Source organism: Vanessa cardui, chromosome 2 (assembly GCF_905220365.1).
Source record: "Vanessa cardui chromosome 2, ilVanCard2.1, whole genome shotgun sequence".
Classification (NCBI taxonomy): Eukaryota; Metazoa; Arthropoda; class Insecta; order Lepidoptera; family Nymphalidae; genus Vanessa; species Vanessa cardui.
This window is the reverse complement of record NC_061124.1, coordinates 6,998,916-7,025,193: the sequence shown is the minus strand read 5'-3', so window position 1 is coordinate 7,025,193 and position 26,278 is coordinate 6,998,916. Positions and strand designations below refer to the sequence as shown.

The window sequence follows — 26,278 nt, the reverse complement described above, 5'->3', positions numbered from 1 at the left end:
TTTGAGAAATATGTCATGCTGGCGACGAGGTTTCGTTTCGTCCTCTTCATGATAATACGAATCGTAATCTGTCAAGAAACATGACTAGACAAATAATGTTACTAGAATAAGAACACCAACAACTCCTTTATTAGTAAAATACACAGTTTGATGATATAGAGATAAGTAAGGGCTGCTAACATAAAGTAATAGCCCGCAAATGTCCCACTGCTGGGCTAAGGCCTCTCCCTTTAAAAAGGTATGGAACTTATTCCACTATGCCGCTTCAATTCGAGTTGCTGCATACCCATATATCTGTCTTATGTCATCGAAATTAGACTCATACAGATTTTTCTTTTACCACCGAGCACGAAATAAATTGTAAATGGAAATTAAGTGTATGAAAATTCGGTGGTGCTCGCTCGGGATTGAACACGGAATCATCGGTCAAAATGCAAGCGTTCTAACGGGCCATCTCGATTCAGCAAAACTATAGCGTGGCCATGAATTATTGTCAAATTTTGTTTATAGTCTATCTTAGGAAATAGGTACCTATCGGGGAATTCTAGATACTCAGCTATAAACTTGAAACGCGACTACCTTAAGAAAGGTCAAAAAATCGATTTTTTTGACAATCGTTTATAACAGGGTATCTCAAATTCGGAGGTAAAATTACTTAGATGGTTGATTTTATGTAAACTATTGTTCATCCAGCGGACGAAATTCTATCGTAATAACTTGAACTGCTCGAAACGCAGAATATTATACAATAAAGATTATAATAAAAACTTGTCAATAGCTACCAAAAGTCGGTTGACAAATAGAACCAAAAAATTGTTATTTATGTATTCATTTTACTATTAATCGTCCAGATATTTAATTGAAGATCGAAGATTCAGAGTCAGAGGTCTCAACTGAATTTATCTTACGCATTTTGCGGATGGACTTTCTTGTTGGATCGGTAAAAGGAATGATAATAAAGAAAGATGAAAATGAATTAAATACCAATTAAATAGTAGGTACTGTACCTACCTCAGTTTTTAGTATTGAGCAGAGTCGTCTCAAGCTATGCTGCGGCCTTTGGGCACACATAAATTTGGTGCCTTTTAGCTTCATATTTACTATAATTAAATATCTATAAATTTATTTTAATAAATTTATTTTAATGATAATAATTCGTCTACGATTGAGAAATAATATTCATTATTAATATTTCTGATAGATAGGCCGTTTAGTTAGTTAGTTTAGTTTCCAATAAACTGTTCGATAATATTCGTAAATTCTTAAGAATCTGAACGGTTGTACAACCATATTGGCCATATTATTTCTATCATAAAGAGCAAGCCTTTAACTTATAATATCGACTATGGCCAATAGCCTTTTGATAAATGTTAGTTATTTCTTATAAAATGGAAATTATAAAAATATACATAGCAGTCAACTTGTACACAAATTTATAAGAGAAATTGTTGGTTCCTTGCCAGCACAAAGGGTGGGGCACTTGCCCCCTGTGCCCTTCTGGTAAATACTGTAATGGGTTTTAAGTTAGGTATGCACTATTGCATACCCTAACTTAAAACTCATCCTCATCAGAAAGAACAGTTTCGTAGAAAAGTCTAACATTTTATTATGATGATGTATCTGTTATTAAATGTTAACAAAACTTAACATAAATAAATATGTCAGGTAGACTTACAGTACATATTTACGCGTAATTTTGAATTAAAATTTCGGTTCTAGTTCGGCAGGTATATTCTTTCGAGATGTATTGGCAAAAAGCTTAACTAAAAAAAAAAAAATTATATACATTGCTAATTTAATGTTCTGTATGTAAAATGTATGTGTATGTCTAATGTAAATAAATACATTTTATGTACATAGAACACAACAAATTACAATTTAATAGCTTTTATTTTATTAGATTTTCCGACACGTGTTATGAATAAATTATTTTTTTGAAAAAGAATTTTAAAAATTATTAACAATTATAGTAGTAATAATAGTAAGTAAATACAGAAGTAGGTCAGCGCGACGAGAAAACAATGCGTTCCCGAGTTAAATAATTTTGCGTATTTCTTTTTACACACGTATTTTTTAAATACGATAGTAAATAGCTTAGGTTTGCCAATGTTCAAGGCTGGGTGTAAACTAAAAAGTGTCGGATATGCAAGTGGATGGTTGTCAAACATCTGACTACGAAGGCTGTCCGCTTCGGGCCGGCTCCGCTCGCTAATTTTGTCGGTGACGGTGTAAGGGGCCTGTGGTGGGGCGGGGACTATTTTCGTCTGGCGGCCACGTTTGGAAAATGCGCGGTGACGTCACGATCCTCCACGGCGATGCCATCATCGGGCGCCCGCGACTCGCACAGACCGACTTGCCAAAATATCGCAGCGAGCTCCCCGCAATCAACTTTATTTTGGTCATTGTTCCAAGTCGAAAACTTGCCTCACGCGATGTATTGAACGTCTTGGACGATGAACGCGCATTATCTTTGTATATCATGAAGCGGGATTTATTAAGTTTAGACATATTATTTTATCAAAACAAGTTGTTTACATGATCTGTTATATAGTTTTGATACATTTAATATAAAGTCATCATAAAAAAGCGAAAATCTTTTAGATCTAAAAACAAGACCAATGCGATAAGATCACTTAGTTAAAGTAAGCACTACAAATCTGATTATCTAATATAATTTAAAAAAAAAACCGGTTTATTATTTATCACAAAACCTTAGGGATTTTTTTAAGTGATAAAAGTCAAAGCTTATCATTTACAAAATATGGAAATACTCAAAAATGTAAAATCAACTTTCATTTTATAACAATTATACGAAACTAAGCTTTATTCTATTTAATAAATAAATAAATCAAAATAAAAGTGTTTATCTATGTACAGTAAAAACAAAATATTTTTTGATGTGGCATTGTGTAAGGATTAAAACAGTTATTTTTAGATATTTAATCGTTTATAATTGTGGAGGTGTGTTAATACCTTTTCTATCACCGTAAGGTCTTTGACATTTATTGGAATAAACCTACCTTCTTAGTAATACTAATTTAAAACTATGCTGAACCTCCTCCGAATTGTACGTGACTGGCGTTATGTAGATACTTTTGCGTCTCTCTTATTTTAATACAGGTTGTATAATGCTTCGAAATATATTATTATAATATTGTGTTCTCAAAGTAAAACTGAGATCAGTTGTAAATATATCATGAACTGTCCTCCTACACAATACTTTAATTTGTACGCGTTTGTTTACCCGTCATATATACATCTGTGTACTTACGAGTGAAACGAGAAGGTATATTATGTACCTGTTATCAGTGTCAAGCCAATATTGTGCGCCTCGTACCAAGTTAACTCGTCGTGAATAAGTTAACAATTTGTGTAAGTAAATTCGTCGTAGAACGAACGATAATGTAGCGTTTCTCTGTTTCGTCAGAGATGTCGAGGTAGGAGGTATAGGGTCGAGCACGCGCTATCGTTCGTCAGTCATCAGTGCTGCGCGACCGCCGCCGCAGCGTGGTACAGTCCGCCTAACAGTAATAGAAATGCTAATTTAACAACCACGTCCGTTTATTTACAGTGACGTTGTGTGAACTATACGATCATGGTGTTAGCAATGGAAGGTTACCATTAATTGTAAACAGGTGACTAAAATTCAAGTTGTACCGATATAGCGTGGTTGGCGTGAACCCTTTGCGTCTTCTCCGAACGTTATCGAGTATCGAGGAGGGATATGTAAATCGTTAAATCGTGTCGTGCTATATATGTAATTGACATTTTAAGGACGTAATGTAAGTTTACATGTATAATAGTCAACGGCTATTTCCTATAAAATTCCTGTTCTTATTAAATCATTTCAACTTGTTTGATTCCTATAAGGTTGAATTACATTTGTTATATTATTCATAGTCTAGTTTCCTTTACATTCCATTGCAATCGTGTCGTTATTGTATCGAAAACGTTATTAAAACATTTTGGATTTGACGTTATTATTTAGAGTTGAAACAGTTCTAAGTCAAGCACTTGTTTGTTGCGTTTAACAATTTTTCGTCATACGTTTATCACATTCGTGTTATTCAGAGATTGATTAGAGGGAGAAGATGAATTAATAGTATCCGCTGTGAGTTACGTTACCTGGCAACTAAGCAAAAATTTTCCGACGACAGCAAAATAAATATTATATAAGTATACTTTGAGGGTTCTAGCTTTTCTAAGGTTCAAGTACGGTCATGTCCGTATGTCCGTCACTTAAATACTTTCTAAATTATTAATATTTTGTAACTATGTATATATTTACGATTAACTGCTCAAATAATATAATACAGAAATAGATTAAAATGATCGTGTAATAATTTTACGATCGAAATTGTTTTTTTAGACATTACAGCGGTTATGCTAATGTTGAAAGATACTTCAAGGTTGTTTGCTGTATCTGTATCCAGTATTTATTTTAACTCGTTTGTTTGAAAAATAAACCCAAGGTATATAAAACTTAAAAACTGACTATAAATTTGAATTCATTGTGATTATTGATAGCCTTTGAGTACAAAGTATCGTGGAATTGTACTTATATAAAAATATATATGACATATAAATAAATCGGTTTTGTGTTATAGGTGTGTGTATTACATGTTACCATGCGTATATCCACAAACATATCAAAATCATTTCGTAGGTCAGTAGCATGTTATACTGTATCGTTATCTTACCTTATACATAAATCCTTAGGTATAATGTAGCATTAAGTGTTGTTGCAATAAAGCATAACTAAATAAATATTTTTAAAGGAAAGCTACTACCGTCAAGGAACCAAATAATTCATTTTTATGAATTGACATAAAGTAAATCAGAGTAGACACAAACTAGTTATAACTATTGCTTCTGTTTTTATTCTTATAGAGAGTACTGATTTGAAAAAGAGATTATACATTATCAGCAACATTATTGTCTGATTTTTATTGCAAAAAAAAATTAACAATCTGAACATATCAAGAAACACAAAGCAACACCATTTTTTAAATTAGGTAAACATGTCAGTGTACTAAAATATTTTCTTCAAATAATTTTATGTGTACTCATATCTTAATATTATTTTTGTTTTACATCAATTCCGGACTACTTGGATTAATTATAAATTACACTATTAATATGTGTCTGAGAAATGAGTTTAATAATTTCGTTTTACAATTTACTAAGTCCGACGAGGTCAACTGATATTATAGCGCAATAATTTTATAAGCCTGTAACATGAAAGAGAGTTATTCATTTCGTAAAAATAACATGAAAAATAAATTTATTTATTAATCTGTATAAAGGACTTAGTCCTTGATAAAGTTCCAGATCGCTCATTAAGATATCACGACATTCAAAATCAAAATAAACTTTATTCGAGTAGGCTTTTACAAGCACTTTTGAATCGTCATTTTACAATTAAGAAAAGTTACCAACGGTTCAGAAAGAAGATTCTACCGAGAAGAAACTTAGTAGTTACACTTTTTTAACATTTAAAAAATACAACAATTATTGAAATTAATATATCGTACTTGGAAGTCAACAGGTATTAACTCCACGCTTTTTTATTTTCATTGTATACTTAATCCTGCATAAAAATTAGGTAATTTTGAGAGAGCAAAAACAAATGAATGATACCTTTTAATTAAAACTACGAGGATGTCAACAAGCAATGTCACATTCTTAACTTGTGTGGTTAACGTAAGACATTTGTTATTCTGGGAATTTAATCTGATACAATATATTCTTAGTTATTTCCGGGGTCGACGAGAGGGCAGTAGGTAACATTAATTCTTAATTCAAAATTATTTTATCTATGTTTTTTTCTTTTATGTAATAGATTTTTATTAACATGTTGACAGTACGTTATTTTTTAACTAAATAGTATTTTACGTAATTATTTAAAGCGAGTATATACAAAATAAGAGTTTAAAGAGCGACTGTGATAATTTTATTATCTATTTGGATTTTTTCTCCATATGATATTTGATAGATATAGATATTATACTATATATAGTACACTTCCTTTGTGATGACATTGATGATGTCATTGCAGGCACTAAGTAGAATATTGATAAGGGCTTATTTGGCACTATAACTAAAATCAGTTTATGGTATGTCAAATCTTTACTTAAGAAAATGTTAATGTCAACAATACTAATAGAAACGTTTATTCGTAGTATAAGTTCATTATAGGTATCAAAAGATGTTTGAATAAGGGACATAAAAACGTAAGGTTCATGAGTTCACACAAAATATGCAATAGTAAACGACCATTACCATGTCTTCAACAGGATACGTGTATCTAGCGAGCACACTGGTGCCAGGATGTCTTGAACTCGTTCGAGATGAGAGTACAATCGATACGTCTAAACCGTTGACCTCTATCTATTATTCACTAACGGACATTTGAGTTCTCGCATCTCTTGTGAATAGGCCTCAAATTATCACATGACTCGAGATGAGTACTTTCAAACTTGCTCGGGTTATTTAGTCAACGGTTTTTAAACAGCGATGATCTTATGTTAGTTGCATGACCAGTCGAAGGTACCGTTAGCAATTGTTTTTTTTATTTTTTTTTTGTCGTGGACCTGTTACTTTGCAACAGTTAAAGAACTTTCTAAGTATCGACGAAAAGAGGATTTTTTGATAATGTTTTTTTTTTTGTTATCAATTTAGGAATGAGTCTTATGAAAATGAATAACAACCTTGTACTAAATATTATACTGCCAAACATATGACTATTCTGGGTTAAATATGCGTCACACCTTAATGAAAACAAAAATATTTATAATAGGTCTCACCTTAACATATAAATTATTTTTCCAATCTATTTCAACATTTATAAATTCTATATTTTATTTGAACGCATCTTAAGAAACCATCACACTGTAATCGTCACATCTTTGTATAATAAATGAATGAATTCTCGATACGCTAATCTTAAACTCACATATTTATTAGCTCGATTTTCAATTTAACGTACGTATATAAATCAATTTGCACTTAGATTTATTTGATTCAAATTTTCAATATGCCGATCGAAACAAAGATCTGTTCGTTATGTAAGTACATGGATGCACGACTTCGATTACCATATCCTCGTTCACGACCTTTTAACTAATCGCGAGATGCGACTGGATCTAGATAAAAGTTCCGAGAAGATATTGATAAAAAGTTTTTCCATAGTTTTGCATATCGTTCGTCTGACATGTGAGATGCGACGTGTCATGTGCTTTGTTTCATTCATTACTACCTCTGATACGCGACTTTATCTGCGTTAAATTTGTTTAAAATTCTAATAAAGGATTCTAAACAAAACACAATATTAACTCGTACTATTAAACTAATCAACGCCTTTGATCACATCTTGAAATATTTAGAATATTCATGAAAATTTAATTTGTTATTATGATCGACTAGTTATATTTAATGTATCTAAAAAGTTAATGAACAAAAATATATCTTATCTTAAATCTAGGAAACTTCCATGTAAATAATGCTATTATTACATCAGTCAGATTATAAAATATAATAATCATCTTCAGCCTATACATTTTTTTTATATAGTAAACCGATTCTTTTTTGTTTTGATTACGTAATAATGATATATATACATGACTTCAGTGTTAAGATTTATCAGTGGTTTAATGTTTATATTATCTGCGTTCAGTGGTGAAACTGGGACCCTCCGCCCACGGTCGCGTCGGCCACCGACACCGCGGAGCATCCGCCGCTCTGTGATTGATAAATCAGTTTAATATCATTGTCGTGAGAAATATAGGACACTCCTCTTTTCGTCGCAACTTACCCCTGTTACGTTCGATGTACCATTACTATTAAACAGATACGCAGTTTGTGCTGCTTTAAAAAAATGTTTGCGCACCTAAATAATACAGTTTTTGCTGTTATATATATGTTTCTCGTGTAAGTTGACATTTATGGCAACTTCCCCGCTTATTATGGTCGTAGAATAAATATGTAGTCTTGATCAAAGAATAGGCTATTAACTCAAAAGTAATTATTTAAAACGGGCTGGTAGTTTTTGAGATTAGAGCGTATAATATATGTTTATAGAGAAAGATGAATAAAGCTTGATGATATTAATAAGAAACATTAATGTGACTTCTCCATATGTGATGTCACTATGTAACAAATAGGCCACGTACAGAAGCGGTCGTTATATTATTAAAGGAAACCAATTAGGACAATTATGAGTTAACTGACATGAAATCGAGTAACTGGTAGGCATAATTGCAGATGTACTGTGGGCGATACTCGTCCTTGATCTCTTGGTACCGGTTTCTAAGCTGCGTTTAGTTGTGCTCATTAAATAACTGCTAATGCTATGTTACTGATCACTAGCAACGATTATCGGGCTGTTATAATTATTTATTGAATGTAAGTGATATAAATATCAACCGTTTTATTTTAATACAGAACAGGTTACAATAAGTAGACTGTGGAGTAAAAATACACGTTTTTCAATGAAGTCGTAAATTATTTATATATACGATTGCGATATAAAAATAAACTGTAATCGTTCTCTTCGTTATTGCTGATAATGAAACTGATAACTAAATCAAATAAAGAGACTGCAGATCTATAATAATCTTTATTGACCGTTCCCGAACAGAATGTGCCGACAATGATGTCGCATTGTCGTTTGAATGGACGTGGGCGGTGATAAATTGTTTCGTTGCACTTACAAGTTCGTCTATAACCTTTGTCTCTCTAACTACAATTATTGTGTTACGCTGTGTATATTGACAACTGGATTCCTTTAAAGTAACAGGTACTGTAACATTATGAGTTGGCTAAATAAATTCATATAGCAACGCTTGAATTTTCTTATTATATACTTTGGTTAATAAAGAGTATTATCTATTTACTATGTAAAAAGAAATTCGAAGGTTTTGGCGTTCGTTCAACGCCAGCTCTCTGTCACGATGTGTCTTAGTGGCAGAAGGGGCGCGGGCGCGCAGGCGTCAGGCGGTGGGAGGCAGCTGCCAGCCGCTGATGTAAGAGCGGCTTCGACGGTGATGTCAGCGCGCCTACGCTTTGCCCCCACCGCACCTCTGCTGACCGCTTCGCCCGTGTCCTAAAAGCCTTCCGCAAATCTAAATGAAATATTTAAAACTAAAACCTGCCTCACCAATTTTGTATAAGTCGTCCAAGATTAACTCCATATTTATGTAATGTAGATCTTACAATTAGTTAAATCAACTAGCGGATCTATATGTGTACAAACCCGTTCTAGATTAGAGGCAGTGGTGCAAAATCACATTGTTCATTGTCAAATCGACAATTACTGCAATGCAGTCGAGCGACCTGTTAAGTAGACTACAACTAAATTTTATCTAATATTATTTAGAATTTAAAGTTACTTAAATATTTGAATATATCTCATTACGAAATAAATATCTATTATACATGTACGCATATAGCACGATTACGATTTTATGAGTTTGCAGATTTGTCCTCGGTTTAATTGTTTTTTTATTTTTATTTTTATTTATAACAATACTTAGCGATGCTTATTATTTTATATTTCTTTTGCAGCACATAATCGAGTTCGTTTGCGTTAAGTGATTAAAAATATAGTTCAAAATGGATAGTGCCTTATAATTAATACTTTGGACAAGTGAAGTGAAAATAGAAACAATGGATACGAACATACACTAAGTGAAGTGGTTATTAAAAGTGCTGAAAAATGGAGGGTGCAATATTGAGCACCCAAAGTAATAATAGATTTCGTACGCATTTAAAGAATGCAGCCACAGTTTTGTGCGCTAGGACGCTGCCGAAGTCAAGATGCAGCGAACAATCTGCTAGTTCGTCCCGTCATCACACGTACCCGCGGACGACTCCCCCGAAGAGGGCGTCCATTCCTTGCAGGATGGAACCTCTCATGTGCGAATTACCTCAAGCATCGACGCTGAAGCAAGCCGAAAATATTCAACGTGAAATGGTCCCACAGACGACCAGTAGCTCAAATGGCGTAGTTAAGTTGAAGAGTACGTTGGCTAGGTGAGTGTTTTATTCGATTAAAAAACTATCAATTCTGTTGGCGCGATTCATTGCAGTTAGTTGGTCAATAATTGCAATTAATTTCACGTTTTTCAATTACATAAATTGCGGTTTAGATCGACGTTCGGGGAAAAGATATCGTAAAAAGTTATTTGTACATCTAAATTCATAATTATGGATTTAAACTATCATATTTATTGGTAGAAAATGTCGCAACAGTCGATAGTAATTAATCGTAATTTCGTTAAATTAATATGGTGTAGACTTTTTGTTGATTTGAAATTGAAAACTAAATTTAAAAAAATAGTTGTATTAGTATTATGGTTTTCTTTTTAATACAGTTTATTTTTATGTTATAAGTGTTCATCTCTTAAAATGTATTCAAAAAACGAATGTCGGCACATATAGCGGTTGGGTCAACAACATGAACATGACATCATGGCTTGTTTACACCACGGGGCGGAGGTGATGTCGCTAATTACGTAGCCGCCGCTTTTGTTGATTCAATGCGCATTCGATTTTATCAGGTACACGTTTTGAAACCAATATTTTTTTCGGTGACACCGATAGGTAACATTGTCTAAAATCGTCCCATGACAAATCCTAATATAAGGGTAGTGAAGTCATCGATTTTATCTTGACATTTGATAAAATTTGATTTGATTCCACATTTACACCTTCTATCATTCTGATAGAAAGAAAAGGAATGTGACCAATGCCGATTGATTCGTACCTACTTGGGTCAACAACATCGTATGACGTCAGATCCAAAAGCTTCGCACTTAGTCACGACCTTTTGGCATCAAACTGACATTATAGGTTTTTGCCTTATATGTACCATACGTACTCGTATATGCGTAATCATATGTTGTCATAGATGCCTTCTTAGTAAGACAATAACGGACTTTATTGCGCATAAATTTTGTTTTTTTATTTGTAGTTAAATTAATGTACACTTTAAAAACTTTTGTTTAATTGTTCGTTGTAATTATGACAGGAGTGCTTATTCAGTTTCATGAGATGTGAGGTGATGAGCGAAACGCAGTTAATTATTTTCATTAAATATATGTAAAATAATTGATTCAAAATATACCGTTCGTTTTGACTTTTCGTATATAGAATCTATTTACTTTTTTGTAATTGAGAAGTTCGCTTAACGATCCCCTGACTACACACCGAGTACACTACTGAAGTACCGATAAAAATCTATGAATTGAATTAATCGCCATAGTGTTAATAGTTATAAAGAAGAGTATGGTATTTTTAAAAGAATCACTATACAAGTATTAAAGTTTTAGTTGAAAAACTAATAATTTTTTTTACTAAGTATTATAGTTTATTTTTTCCGTTGCTGAACCTTTCTATACAATTTTAAAGTAACGCAATTAATAACGATGATAAAGTATGCATTATAAATTGGTATAACTCATCGGAAACCAATATTAATTTTACCGTTATGTAAATGTTTCGTGTCGAAAGTAATCGTCGAGGGGCGATATGTCGTTATGGTATGGGCGTTATGGTATGCTTAGGACTTTCTCTTATCTCTTGTGAACGTCCGAATCGCGGAATCGAACGTTCTTAATTGAACGCGAATGGAGTAAATGCACTCGCTAGTGTATTTATAATAAGCGTGCTGTGTGCGAGTGGGAGGGAGGAGTTGATCTCCCTCGCACACCATGATGTCATGGTATATTTTTGTAGACGCTCGCCAGCCTGGGTCGCACGCTTGTTTCTAGTCTTTGCTCTTTTCCGACATTGGTATTGCTTTTGCGGTATACAAAAACTTTATAAATTTAATTTAATTGATTATTTTATTTCAGTTAAAATAACTAAATTTAATTTAGTAAACTATGTAGATTGTAGGTATTGTCACCAGCCCTAAGATTTTCAGTCAATTTTCAATCAGTCGACTGGTCTATAATTCAGTTACAAGTTTTGATCCTAACATATGAAGTGAAGTGTCAGGTTTAAATAAAAGCTTATAAAATATATAATTCACCGTCCTATTTTCAATAAAACAAATTGAATAATAATTCTTTTAGAAATTACGTCATTCACGAATTGTTTGTAGGTACATAATGAATCGACTTTTAATTAAATAATAAGTGAAGTAATATTATAAAATTGCTAAGTTTTTGTTTCAGTTCATAGTTTGTTCTTCTGTATTTTAGTAACCGTCTAGCAATTAAAATTTAATATTCTATCTCAAAATAATATCTTCCTCCTAATAAACTGTGTATTCGTGTTATTATTATGAAAAATAAATCTTTGTTCTTTCCCGAATGTCAAATTTGAGAAGATAGAGAACTCGGTGTCTAACGCTATGCATAAACATATTTACCGTTAAAATTGTAAATAATGTTAGATTATAATCAATCTCGCGCGATTGTAAACTATCCAAAATTGTAAAAGGCGATTGAAGGTAATGAAAAACGAATACAATTTAGATAGTTTATAATATATTAACCTGTTCTTTGATTAGAGTTTTTATAATTTAATTGAAATACATTTCGTTAGATTATAATATACATTTCGATAGATTATAATATTTTGAAAATAATGCGTTAAATCGTAAGCAATATGTAAAGGTTCGCAATCTTTTGACAGTTTACAATCTCGCGAGACAGATTATAATCCAACGGTATTTCCAATTTTTTTTTGTCATCTACATTATATAATTCATTCGCTATATGACATTTAGTATTGAAGTTGGTTATACATACATTAATTTGCAATTGCAATGATATGACATCACAGTAGTAACTTCTAAAATTATCAGTGTTTCTTTACTAAAATTTCCATGTATATATAAAAACCTTCTTCTCGAATCACTCTATCTCTATATATAGTTTTAAAGATTTAAACATACATAGGGATATAGGGACAGTGAAACCGACTTTATTTTATACTATGTACAGTGGCGTAGCTAGGTGAGGAAGGGCCCCGGTGCATAGAAAAATAATCGGGCCCTCACCCCCTCTTTCCCATCCCTCTTTAACTAATAATTACCCTTTAAAATTATAAATAGCAAATAAGAAATCTTGTGCGTAGGGTCTTGATTTTCCAGCTTCAGAAGCTTAAGGTTTAGTTTAGAGGGCCCCCTAAACTCCGGGGCCCTGGTGCACTGCACCAACTGGCCCTACGATAGCTACGCCACTGACTATGTAGTGATAATATTATATGAATACGCCATGCCACCTGAATCTTAGTTAACAGAGTCGTGATCATTACATAGGTACCCCGGAAATTATTAATTCTCACCAACTTAAGTAAACTTGAGTCTGCTATACAAACAAGCGTTTATTCTTTACATTTATATATTATGTAGATAAATATTAGCGTACTGTTGCTTATTTACTTATTATATACATGAAATAATAAGAAAATTGCTAGTGGTATATTATATAGGTGTTGTACTGAATGTTATATATGATGTTATAATGGAAAGACTATTTTGTACAATTTAAAGCATTGTAATTAACTATACTAACACAAGGCGTTTCGGGATCTGTATATATTTGAAGGTAAATGCCTCGCGTTTTGAATGGAGTTTTCAAATAGACATATATTTTAAACAGTTCTACTCATTCACGTGATATATATCTTTCATCAAAGCATTATTGTGTGTAACTCCTACATATCGCAACATGTTATATATAAATAAATAAATATGAGACAACATCACATACATTGCTCTGATTCCCATGTAAGTAGCTAAAGCACTTGTGTTATGGAAGATCAAAAGTAACGACGGTACCACAAACACCCAGAACCAAGACAACATAGAAAACTAATGATAATCAACATCGGCTCAGTCGGGAATCGAACCCAAGACCTCGGAGTGGCAAACCCATGAAAACCGGTGTAAACACCACTCGACAACGGAGGTCGTCAATCTTACAATATTATTTCGATCAAATGAAACAATACTTTGAATCGATCTTAATCTGAGATTAGTAAGTTCAACCGTTATACTTCTAATTACCATCTTAATTTCTTCTTTTTATTATGATTATGGTCGAGTCTATTAAAACATGAGAATAAAATTGACCATTGATTAATATTATTGAACGGGTATCATTTGATTTTTATAAATCGGTTTAAAAATTCTAGATTTTTGCTTACAGATAGCTAAAAAGGACAGAAAGATATTTAAATTGTGCCACAGTATATTATTATTAATATAAATATGCATTTGATAATGTAATACGCATTACGTTGACTCAATTATTTACGTTTATATATTTTGGTCTTAGTTATACGTGGAAGTGATGTCTTATTAAATAGTAGGTACGTTCGCTCTGACGAGATCGTCGATAAAGGAGCCGCGCTGACTCTACCCTGATTGAATTACTGCCACACTGACCTCATCAGTCATTTTTACGTTGGTTAATAATCACCGAACAATGAAAGGTTCGTTCTCTTTGTTCTCTGATAGTGAGGGATTAAAAAAAGTCGTAACGATAAAAACGTTATTTAAATTATTTGGGATTAGGTTTGATTGATAGGACTTTTTAGTTAGAAGTTAATAAGTTTATTTATTTATTTTTTATTATTATTATATTTTTATTGATTATGGTAGAGCTGAGATGGCCCAGTGGTTAGAACGCGTGCATCTTAACCGATGATTGCGGGTTCAAACCCAGGCAAGCAACACTATATATATGTGCTTAATTTGTGTGTAAAACATCGTGAGGAAACCTGTGTGTGTCTAATTTCTTCGAAATTCTGCCATATGTGCATTCCACCAACCCTCATTGGAACAGCGTGGTGGAATATGTTCGAAACCCTCCCCTTAATGAAAGAGGATACCTTATCCCAGCAGTGGGAAATTTACAGGCTGTTACTTTACTTTTTACTATTTATTTTTATTTTCTGGAAACATACAGCTTAGTATAATACACAAACATTTTACATAAAAATAAGTCTTTAAGTTCTCGTCAATTAATATCTTTGAAATATATTTTTTTATGTAGAAAAAAAACATTAAATTTCGGTCAAGGCTAAGGGAGGGGTGTGTACACCCTTGAAATACTTAAATAATCAATTCAATGGTAGTACTTAGTTAATACGCTTAATAGTTAAACGCTAGCCTATTAAGGGTTTCAAAAGAGTGCGTTTAACTTTTTGTCCTGACATGACGATTTCGCTAATTCTTAAGAACTTCGTTCTACAAAAAAAAATACTCTTGTACAAATAATGTACGAATCAAAGTTCAGAGGACGAGAGTTTTAGCGCTGCGTCTAATTATGTACAAGAATGCACTATCAAGAAATGCAAATGCAAACTCCGTAGCGTTAATTGTAATCCTAATTGCCATTAAGATTGCCATGTTCTAATAAACTGTGCAAATGGGCCGCAACATTGTAAATAGTTACTTTCGCCCATAGAGATTGGCAATCTAAGAAATATAAACCACCGGCAATGTGATGTCTAGCTCTATATCTATAGATCTACGAAATACCAGTAATGTTATTAAATATGAATACAATATTTCAAATATGGATTAACGGATATATGAAAAATATTTTTTAGATTAATTTGATTAATATGATTGAAGATTGATTTGACTTTGTTTTTAGACTATTGTTTAGTATTATACATAATCACAAAAGAAAATTAGTAGCTTTAAAATACAATTTTATATGGGTTTTTGATATAAGTGTATATGGCCATTCGTAATCGTAAGGAAAACATGGATAAAAGAATTATATAAGTAGTTATCATGTGCTTAATTTCTATTTATTATTTAACGTGAGGAAGTCAGTCTACATGTGTTGAATGAACCATCAACTCAGAATGTATCAGCCGGGTCAATAAGTTTCTAACAAACAGGAAAGGAGAATTTGAACTAAATGTGAGACTATAACAAAGTATATATTTAAAAGGTTTTCATAAACATTAATCAATATCTTTCTTTAAATAATTCTCAATGAATCTCTAACCAGCTCGCTTTATTGAAGTAAACAACCAATAGATCGCCTTTGTTGTTATCGCCGAGGTCAAGATTGACTGATTCGTATGTTCACGTCACTCCCATTTACTGACAAATCCACTCAATAAACAATCAATTTAACGGCAGTTGTCCGCTTGTTCGGTCCCGTGAATTGAAATAAAATTCGTACTATGAAAATTTTCAGTAGTATTATATTTATAATGTGTCATAAGGGTTCGTTGTTATTGGAATATTCGGCCGATCGTTGTGACTGTGATCTCCTGTCCTCAGTGATACATTGCACGCCGTAAGTTTATTTATATATTCCTTATTGCTCGTCAAAATATAAATTTCAAATATACACCAGGACAAGAAATAATAACTCGAGATGCTTCTCGCGGATTTATCGCTATGTTGTTTTTAGTTCGTCATTTAATTAATCACATAGTTCTATATTAATTATATTTGAACTTGTATAATTATATAAAACATTAATTTATTCTTGATCTTCTCAATAAATAAATGGATCTTTGACGTCTATGCGTTGCTAAACCATTCATCTGATTTGGCACTTGGATGAGTTCTTTTGCATACGACCACGAAGGTTTTTGAAAAAAGAACAAACTTAATTTCTTTATTTATTGTATGTTTAATGTTCAAAATTTAAATATAATCATCAATCTCCTACGCATAAGGATCTAGCTATGTAGATCCTTATACTAACAGTGCTTAGCTGACTAAGCTAATATTAAAGTAAAGTAGCCTGTCCTTCCTTGAAGGTTCCAGCTTGCCTGTCAACATATTTAAAAAAAAAACGGATACACATACATTCGCGTTTAAAATATTATTATAAATTGTTATTTCAAGCTTAGAAGCTTTGCTTACTCATTCACGAATATCGCTGTTTTGCTAGTTAATAAAACGTTGCAGTAATAAAATTATTCTAAGTTATTTTCATATGATTTCGTTAAAGGTGTTCTAAAATTATTTTCGTCGGAAACGTTTCCACGATGAAAGCACGATCTATATCCGTTTAATAGTTTACAATAAACCCCCACGGCAATTAATGTTGGGTAACCAATAAAACATTCCTATTACAATTGTATTTCTTAACATTGATTGGACTAAATCAAATTCGGACTTACCTTAACTATCATTTCTTAACTGCTATGAATAAATTTATTTGCCAAAAATATTTTTTATTGGAAAACTCATATTTGGTTTGCTTCTAGTTTTATTCTTATGATGCTTATCCCTTTTTACGTATACGCAAGCTACCAAAATATTAAAGAAAACATTGCAATCGGTTCAGTACTCAGTACGACCTCCGAGGTCGAGTGTTGTGTACACCCATTTTCATGGGTACGCCACTCCGAGATCCTGGGATTGATTCCCGGCTGAGTCGATGTAGATTATCATTAGTTTTCTATGTTGTCTTGGGTCTGGGTGTGTGTGTTACCGTCGTTACTTCTGATTTTCCATAACACAAGTGCTTTAGCTACTTACATTGGGATCAGAGTAATGTATGTGATGTTGTCTCATATTTATTTATTTATTTAGTACTCTATTCTTGATGAGGTTAGTATAAATCTACTAGTTATCAAGAGATTATGATGTAGAGTTATTTTGTATATGATATGAGTATAGATAATATCGATTTAACAAAATTTCCCGATTTCGCGTTTATCTCTAACACGTAGCCGCCCGCGGCTTCGCTCGTATTTTAGGGTGTTGGTTGTCATTTTTCAGTCAAAAAGGTAGCCTACGTCCTTTCTTAGAGTTCAAGTTTGTTTCACACCAAATTTCATCAAATTCGGTTCAGTGGTGTGGTCTTGAAAGAGCGACAGACAGACAAGAGTTACTGTCACATTTATGATATAAAATATAGATTATATGTAGATTTTTTATAAGTATATTTGAATAAAGATATATATAAACGAAAGTTATAGCTAGGTTACACATGGATCTCTCCTCCGCAATGAGCATACATTTACGAGCATATACATATCGCCCCCACACAAATAAAAAACACTTTCGAGGTATGCAATAGCAATTTATAGTATTGGCATAATATTTATCGCTTTATTTTAAACCAAAAATATGTATTATATAAGTTATGCTTTGATATTTGTATTGTGAGTCAGTATAGTGATCTATATACCCTTATTAGTTTTAAAAATCATAACAATAGCATAATCTATATACAAACATTACTTTCTGTGTAAGATGGAATGAGAGGCGATATTTCGAATATTTTATCATTTGCATTGGAATTCAATTTTACAGCTAAGAATCTGTAAAATAGCTACTATGCTATACTACTAGGGAGCTAGAGGTACTATACCAACATGTACGAAATGTTATTAAATACTTCACACACATCTTTTGTTTTCACTGCATAGAATTTATTCTCAGTGGGGGGTCTAGCAACGAATAGGTTCTAATGACATTTCAATATATCCCTTAATGGGTATGTACTTTGCGTATTACTATGGACAAACTGCTGTCTAAATTGATTACTACAAGAACAGAAAAAATTCAACAAGTGTTTTTTGTGGCGATAAAATAAATTTTACATTAGATCTACAAAAAAAAACATATATGTGTTAATACAGATTATAAAAAAATTAATACATTCTCATGCTTGATTATGACGTAGTTGATCATCGTACCAATAAGTTTTATATGAAATACTCTTGATAATCTAAGTAAGTACACACTTTCACAACACCTTATCTGTTGACTAGCTGCCGACTCACAAACTTTCACGTGGGAACGGTTTAAAGCCGCAGCTTCTTTGGTAATCAGACCCTTGGCATCCATTGTTATGTCTAAACTGCGCTTATTAATCTATACCGAGTATTAATAAGGAACTGTTAGATTGACTAACTTATATTTATATACTTTATGAACAACTCTCAAGTAACAGTTAATATAAATTATATCTATATTCTATATATAGGTATATTCATATAACACTTAACCGAAATCAACCGTTTATAAAACTCATTTTTTATAATAATTATGTAAATGAATATGTTTTGTTTACGGTGACGGTAATTTTACCAATTAATTCATGTGCAAGATATGATACAGTATTGTCAGCGCAGTGGGCATTTTTAAATCCAGTAGTTTTTCGTCGTTCTACTATATTTTTACTGTTATCCAAATCGTCACTATTATCGATATCCAAATAGAATCAGATGCCAGACTAAGAGATCCCGAGGTAAAAGTCTACATCAATGGCATTTGAGTGCAGCTTTATATATTCGCATAGTAATCATACTTGGTGGTAGGGCTTTGTGCAAGCCCGTCTGGGTAGCTTCCACCCACTCATCAGTTATTCTACCGCCAAATAACAGTACTCAGTATTGTTGTGTTCCGGTTTGAAGGGTGAGTGAGCCAGTGTAACTACAGGCACAAGGGACATAACATCTTAGTTCCCGAGGTTGGTGGCACATTGACGATATAAGGAATAGTTAACATTTCTTACAGCGTCATTGTCTGTGGGTGATGGTGACCACTCACCATCAGGTGGCCCATATGCTCGTCCACCAAGCTATAACATAAAAAAATTCGAATGGAAAAAAATCACGAAAAAAAAACTATAATTAAAGAGTAATTACATCGAATCCATATAACGCAACGATTGTTTATTAGGTAATTCATTAATTGAGTGTATGAATACGAGACTTGTTTTGTCTATACTTTAGGCGGTCAACATACTCGTGCTATGCATTTATGTCGACGTTACGAAATATAATATGTCTTCAAAATAAAACGTTTCACCTTGACCATCACCTCGATATTTTTAATGATCGTATTTCAATTAATTGCATGTTACGCTTTCATAAGTCGAAATAGTTTTTAATTACTGTCAAATGTGATTAATCAGTAGATAGACAGAATAACCACTTGTTTAAAAGTGCATATAAAAATGTTTTCGCTATAATTTCATTAATGACTAGCGTTCTGCTTCGTCTTTGCCCGGTTGACATTTTTTATTAGAGAAGGTTATATTATTTATTTTATTTACACCAGCGCCCTTAAATAATGTAGCTTTCTACCAGTGAAAAAATTTGATTCGTTACGAACTTATGACGTTTTTTATGTATGGGGTAATCCCCTTACATAGAAGCCAACAATTTGACGTGTGTCATGACGTGTTCTAACCACTGTGACATCTCAGTTCGTCATACACATTTTACCATGTCGACATTAAGAACTTATAATCGAGTCATATTAATAACTTCATAGTCTGAACACTTAAAGAACACAGGATACCCCACGTGACTTATATTTAGCTACTGAATTGTTATTGGGTAATTGTTGTACCTAATTTATTTCACCAGCGATCATATAAGAATAATATTAATGATGGCTGGGTTTGGGTTGGAACTTGGAAGCTTGTTTGTTGCGATCCTGTTTGATTTAAAAATTATAATTTGAACACTTTATGTGAAAACAGAAAAGGGAATAGTAAGCTCGTTTTTTAAATTCTGGAAATCACTTCGTTTAAGTAAAGCGTGCAAGTTATTTAAATGTATTGAAATGAGTTTGTTTTCTCAGGGAGGTGGCGCATGCTTGGGAGTGCCGCATTGGCCCGCCCGACCAGCCGGCGCCCGCCCACCGAGTACAGAGCCTCTTCAACGATATCGAACTGTATCCAACTAAAACTCAGGGTGAGTTACTGATTTAATTTTGTATTCGAAATTTGAATTTAAGAAAATCTCGTCTATATTCGTATTATAAGCGCAAGGCTTTCAAATGGATTACTTTTTTTTACCGTTGTTGTTGATATTTGGCTGAAAGTTTATCTCAATGTATAATTCGTATTATATAATTATTTACATCTAATTTCAAGAAAAAATTAAATGATTTTTGAATTTTATTTAAATTTTTCTTTAAAATAATGACGTTTGATGCATTGTTCATTTAACTTTTATTTTAACAGTAATTATGGTAATGAGATCAGATCAATGACGGTATATAGTTGGTATGATAACATAAAAGTCTGATTATTGTATTAAATAATCGTAATAACTAATTTTGAAAAAGAGTTGGTCATACTTGCCGTGGTAGAATCCACATTCCGAACGGCTTAGTAGATAATACATTTTTAACCGGCTTACTTACGACGATTGATGAATTACGACGGTAATCTTTGAAAATTGACTATTAAACTTTTAATGCGAATTAAAAGCTCGTAACTCGTTTCGTGGTTAAACTATATAAGTATTTTAGAAGTATTTTATTTTTTTCTAAAATATTTTGTTGATTTGTTTCGAGGGCTTTACAGAATCACAATTTAATAAAATAGGTAACAAAGATAAATTATGAAAATGCAAAAGTGGGGTGAGGCACAATTTAGTACTGTGATTTGTCAACCTTATATTTTTATACCGTAAGTGGTTAGGTAGATTGATAGCCCAGTAAAATGTAGATATCATGACATCATCAGATATCGAATAAACTCGTTTGTTGAGAAATGACTAATAATTTATATATATGTATGGTTCGAAAATGATGTTATTTTTTTGGGTTCTTTACCGGAACTATTATGACAAATCGATCTATTCTAAAAGAATAAACTCGATTGCGGATTACGATCATGATACGTCAGATAAAAAGCGATATTAACAATAAAAAAACAACATTGAAATTATCATAATTGTTTGTTCCAACTTCTCATCGTTCCAAGTGAGTTACGAAGTGACTTCTAACGGAATAGAGCGCGGTGATCTATCTCTGTTAAGACAGGTACAACATTATCAAGCTGTTTTCTTACGCCTCTACTTTTTAGATCTATGGTATATTTTTCCGAATTATCCGTGAATTTGATACTCAATATGTAAGTGTAATGATTCAATATTGAACAATGATTTTGACCTTTGACTCAATGCTGTTAATTTTTTATGTATAATAACGATCTAACACGCGCTGCAATGCCTCTTAAAATTGTTTTGTAAACAATACGACTCGCGCTTCACTTAGCCACTATTCCAGAATACGACACACAAGTGACACGACAAAGGTATAAATATCGATCTTATCAAACGTTTGATGGCAAACGTGCGTTATTCTTTTAGTTATTATACTAGAATGTTAATTAATGATTTTATAAAAACGATCCAAACTTCTTTTTTTAAATATCGAATGTCAAATACAAATAATAATAAATGCCTCTCTTTTCTTTATACTAAAATAATAAAAAAAAAACATAAACTCAGAAATAATTTCAGTATCAGTATGTAATATATCTTAAATAAAGTCGGATATATATTAATAAATTAAATGTCTCAGTGTCTTATATGCTAACATAGTGATTAGGTAGTTGAGATTGAAAAGTAATAAGTATCCTTAAAACGACATTGGTCAACCTTTACAAGTTTATCAGCATGTGTATGTTAACTAACAATACATGGACTAACTTTAGACTATTACATAGTACGTAATAAACTCATTCATTTGACCGTATATGATAATATTTGTATCATATTATAAAAGCTATAATTTAATATATATTACTTTTCGTATAGGATGTAAAATGAGCTTGATTAATATGTTGTTCTCAATATAGAGTCCAACATATTTCGTGGTGTACCAAATTAGTTTGTATGATAAAATTTGAATGTCATACAAATCCTGGGTAGTCTTTGATAGTACGATGCTAATCGATAGTGTAGGGTTTATCGAGCCGTGACGTCAGCGATAACGTAACATGTTATATTTAGAATGTACTCTCCTAAATGAACACTATACTGTAAGCTTCTTAGGATGCTAATTGCTATGCACGCATACCGTTCGAATAATTGAGTTCTAATAAGGAAGAGAACTCCTACGACTGCATCTTATACTATGTGAACATACAAGTCAATAAACAAGAACCATATTATTTCTAAAGACTGCTGGAATATTTGTTAGTGTGCGTTAATCATAACCAAATATTGCGGGTTCGAAGCGAATTTTCATGAATTTAAATATGTGTTTATAATTCATTTCGTGTTAGGTGACGCCGAAGGTGAACGTGACGAAACGTGCACGTGTTGATTGGAAATCTACCTCATATGTATCCCATTTCGCATGAAAGGAGCCTGTTGGATTCAGCTTCAAACATTTATCTTAAAAAGGGATCAGGACTCTAGTTATAGTACATATTAAGTATGAGTTGTTAATTATGTACTAGCTTATTAGCAAACATTTCCAAGTCTCTTTAACTTTTTTATACGTTGTAGTAAAGTAGGTACAATACAATTGTACGTTGAGCGTGTTATATTAGAAGTCTTCTCACAACTATCAATACAATTATAAAAAGTTTCAATTCAATCGAATGAATGATATTTGAACTCAAAGAACGAATATTCATCGTGATCATGTTTAGCAAATAACAAATCTGTCAAGATTAGGCAACGAATCGTTAAAGATGATTTGTAAATTTTGATTTTATATTGACACTTTCAAATTTCAAAATGTACGTAGTAAGTTTTATCTAAATACTTTCTAGTCCTTACTACCACAACTCATATGAATATAAAATACTATTTATGTGTGTAACTGTGATATGTAAACATATAGGTAAATTATAATAGGATTTTCATATGTTTTCTCTTATCTATATTTTTATCTATCGCAATTGCTTTAATCATAGCTATTGTTTAATCGAACAAAAATTCAAATGAAGTTGGTACCTGTATTTTAACCGCACAAACGACCTTTATAGGCCCATTACTGTCCTTTTATGGATGCTGTAACTTGTACACCTTCATATGATATTAACTATCAAGTACTTGGAGGATAGGATCGTTTCTATCATCTGTGTCCGCTTGATTGTTTTTCTTTTATATGTACGTGAGCTCAACAATCTTAAACGAGTTCATGGTTCTATATTTTATACAAAATATATTTAAATTGCGAATTGCTAAGTTCAATTCATTTATGTTATTATTTAGTAATTGATTATTCTTTTTAGAAGGAAATGGGTCACCTGACCCCTTATGTCGTCATGTAACAAAACCATTGGAACGATGTTATATCTTTTGTTCCTGTGGGAACACTTGCCCTTCGACCATACAAATACATTGGTAGAAAAAGCATATTATTCGATACAAGATTTTATAGATGATAAAAAAGTGTGGAGTTAATACCTGTTGACTTCCAAGCACGATATATTAATTTAAATAATTGTATTCAATTAACATGACTTTGTATTTTTAAATGTTAAAAAAGAGTAACTACTGAGTTTCTTGCCGGTTCTTCTCGGTAGAATCTACTTTCCGAACCAGTGGTAGCTTCACTTAATTGTAAAATGACGATTCAAAAGTGCTTGTAAAGCCTACTTGAATAAAGTTTATTTTGATTTTGACACGCAACACAAATAAGTATTGCTGTTTGACAGTAGGATACGTATTAAGTGATACTTACCCAGGTGGTCTTGAACATGGCCCTACCAAGAAGCCCTTGGTAACTAGGTGCTCTCTGTAAGCCAACAAAAGCATGGAAAATATCAGTGTATACTTAAACACGTTGTATGTGACGTACTTTTAGTCATTCCTTACCTACCGTACTTAAAAGTTAGTTGCCTTGTTAGTATACGTTTCAATGTTAATTTTACCGTAGGTTTATCGTGTCTGAACTTTGTGTATGATTGATAAATAACCGAGGCTCTACTGTATAAGAGTTTGAATAGAATAAAATACAATAATCAATGTTTCTTTATTCTCCAAGGGAATAAGATATGAAAGCGCAGACGACGACAAAATACATCTTGACCTGTTTGTCATGAAAGGAAATCGAACTGACGTGTATATTATCTCAGAAGCCATTACCGACCGCGCCAATTAGTCGCTCGCTATTATGTTTTTTGATTGACGTTAAGTTCGTTTCGTCCGTCGGTTCTTTATGACTAACCTATATTAACTTCAAAAGAGCCTTGTTATCTGATTATATATCAAAACATCGCGGACCAAATAAGTATAGTAACGATTTCTATTTCGAATAACTCAATGAGTAATCGCATCAGTCATGTTTTTAACTGTAGTTGCCGCCAACGCTGAATGAAATGTTTTATGACTTATATTTAATTGTTACTCTTAAATTGTTGTTATACATACATGAAATAATAAATCTATTGACATTGTTGAAAGTCATAGAAATTTAACGACTTTTATATTAGACAAATAGAAATTGGACAAATGTTTAATATATTTTTTAGTGATAACTTGCGTTCTAACAAGAGGTAACGTATTATACATATGTAATTGCTTAGTATACATAACCCATTTTGCTTAATAAGTTTTTATTTAGGCGAGATGTTTCCTATAATAATCACGTTATAACAGCTACAACCTTTTCGTAGTATCCCATAACAAACAGACAAACAACAAATAAACGCGCCAGTTTTATTTTGTATTTATAGACAGATAATTTGTTTTTTGTATAAAAATATACATACATAAAATACATTACAAAAAAAATACTGTTTAAAAAAAAGAGTTATTAAAAAGGAGTCGTGCTAACTTTTGTTGTCAATTTATCAATCAACTTGATCAAATTTGACTAATAATTTATATCTTTCTAACATTTTTTATTTGACATTTAAAAGAATAGGACACGGCATTCTTTAACTAATCACCACCTAAATAACCTTGTATAAGTAAAGCCGTCAATCTTCGCAGCTCTTATCACAAGACAGACAATTAACGGTCGTTAACACAACCTTTAAATGAAAAAGTTAAAACACAATTAAATGTCTAGTATTTCTAATAGTTTTTTTAATGCACAATATCACTGAGTTTATTTGTTTATTTTGTAAATAAAAAAGGTCTTATTTTAAATCCACGCGTTCTAATAATACGATAGTTGGTTTCGAATCACTCGCGAAGAGTTTTCACATTCATTAATTAATACCATAAACGCGAAAGATAGTTTGTTTGTTACTTACGATTTAAAGTGTATTAATTACTCAATCATGACAGTGGGTATTTACAAGGGCACAAAGGCTTACCCGGTCAGTCAGGTATCAAATAAAGATTAGTCGTACTCATATTTCTTTAACTAACTCCTAACCGTGTCAGATGTTTTGATTAATTTTGATGAGACGCTTAGTCATCTTATTTCGCGATATATCCGTAAATAATTATCTCCAAAAACCTAATCGATTGTACGATATATGGGCACGTCATCAATGAATCAGGCAAGATAAGTTCGCTTCCTTTATATATTAAGTGTAGAACTGTAGATAGATTTAAATCACGCGTGGATATGATTTACAATCAAATAGTTTCGTATTAAAGTGTATGATAGTACAAG

General features: G+C 32.2%; 1 protein-coding gene across 6 annotated transcripts in view; it reads left to right on the top strand.

Annotated features, from left to right (window-relative positions):
* The window catches only part of LOC124536631, a 59,544-nt gene that overhangs the window by 5,961 nt on the left and 27,305 nt on the right, over positions 1–26,278 (top strand). For 2 of the 6 annotated variants that reach the window (XM_047113177.1, XM_047113153.1), the window contains exons 1-3: positions 3,468–3,635; positions 9,565–10,032; positions 20,540–20,652. In XM_047113177.1, the coding sequence (XP_046969133.1) occupies positions 9,716–10,032; positions 20,540–20,652 (430 nt within the window). In that variant the 5' untranslated portion in view covers positions 3,468–3,635; positions 9,565–9,715. Of the gene's footprint in view, positions 1–3,467; positions 3,758–9,564; positions 10,033–16,099; positions 16,278–20,539; positions 20,653–26,278 lie in introns of those variants that run through there. The other 4 variants (XM_047113170.1, XM_047113162.1, XM_047113187.1 and 1 more) reach the window with 4 other exon arrangements.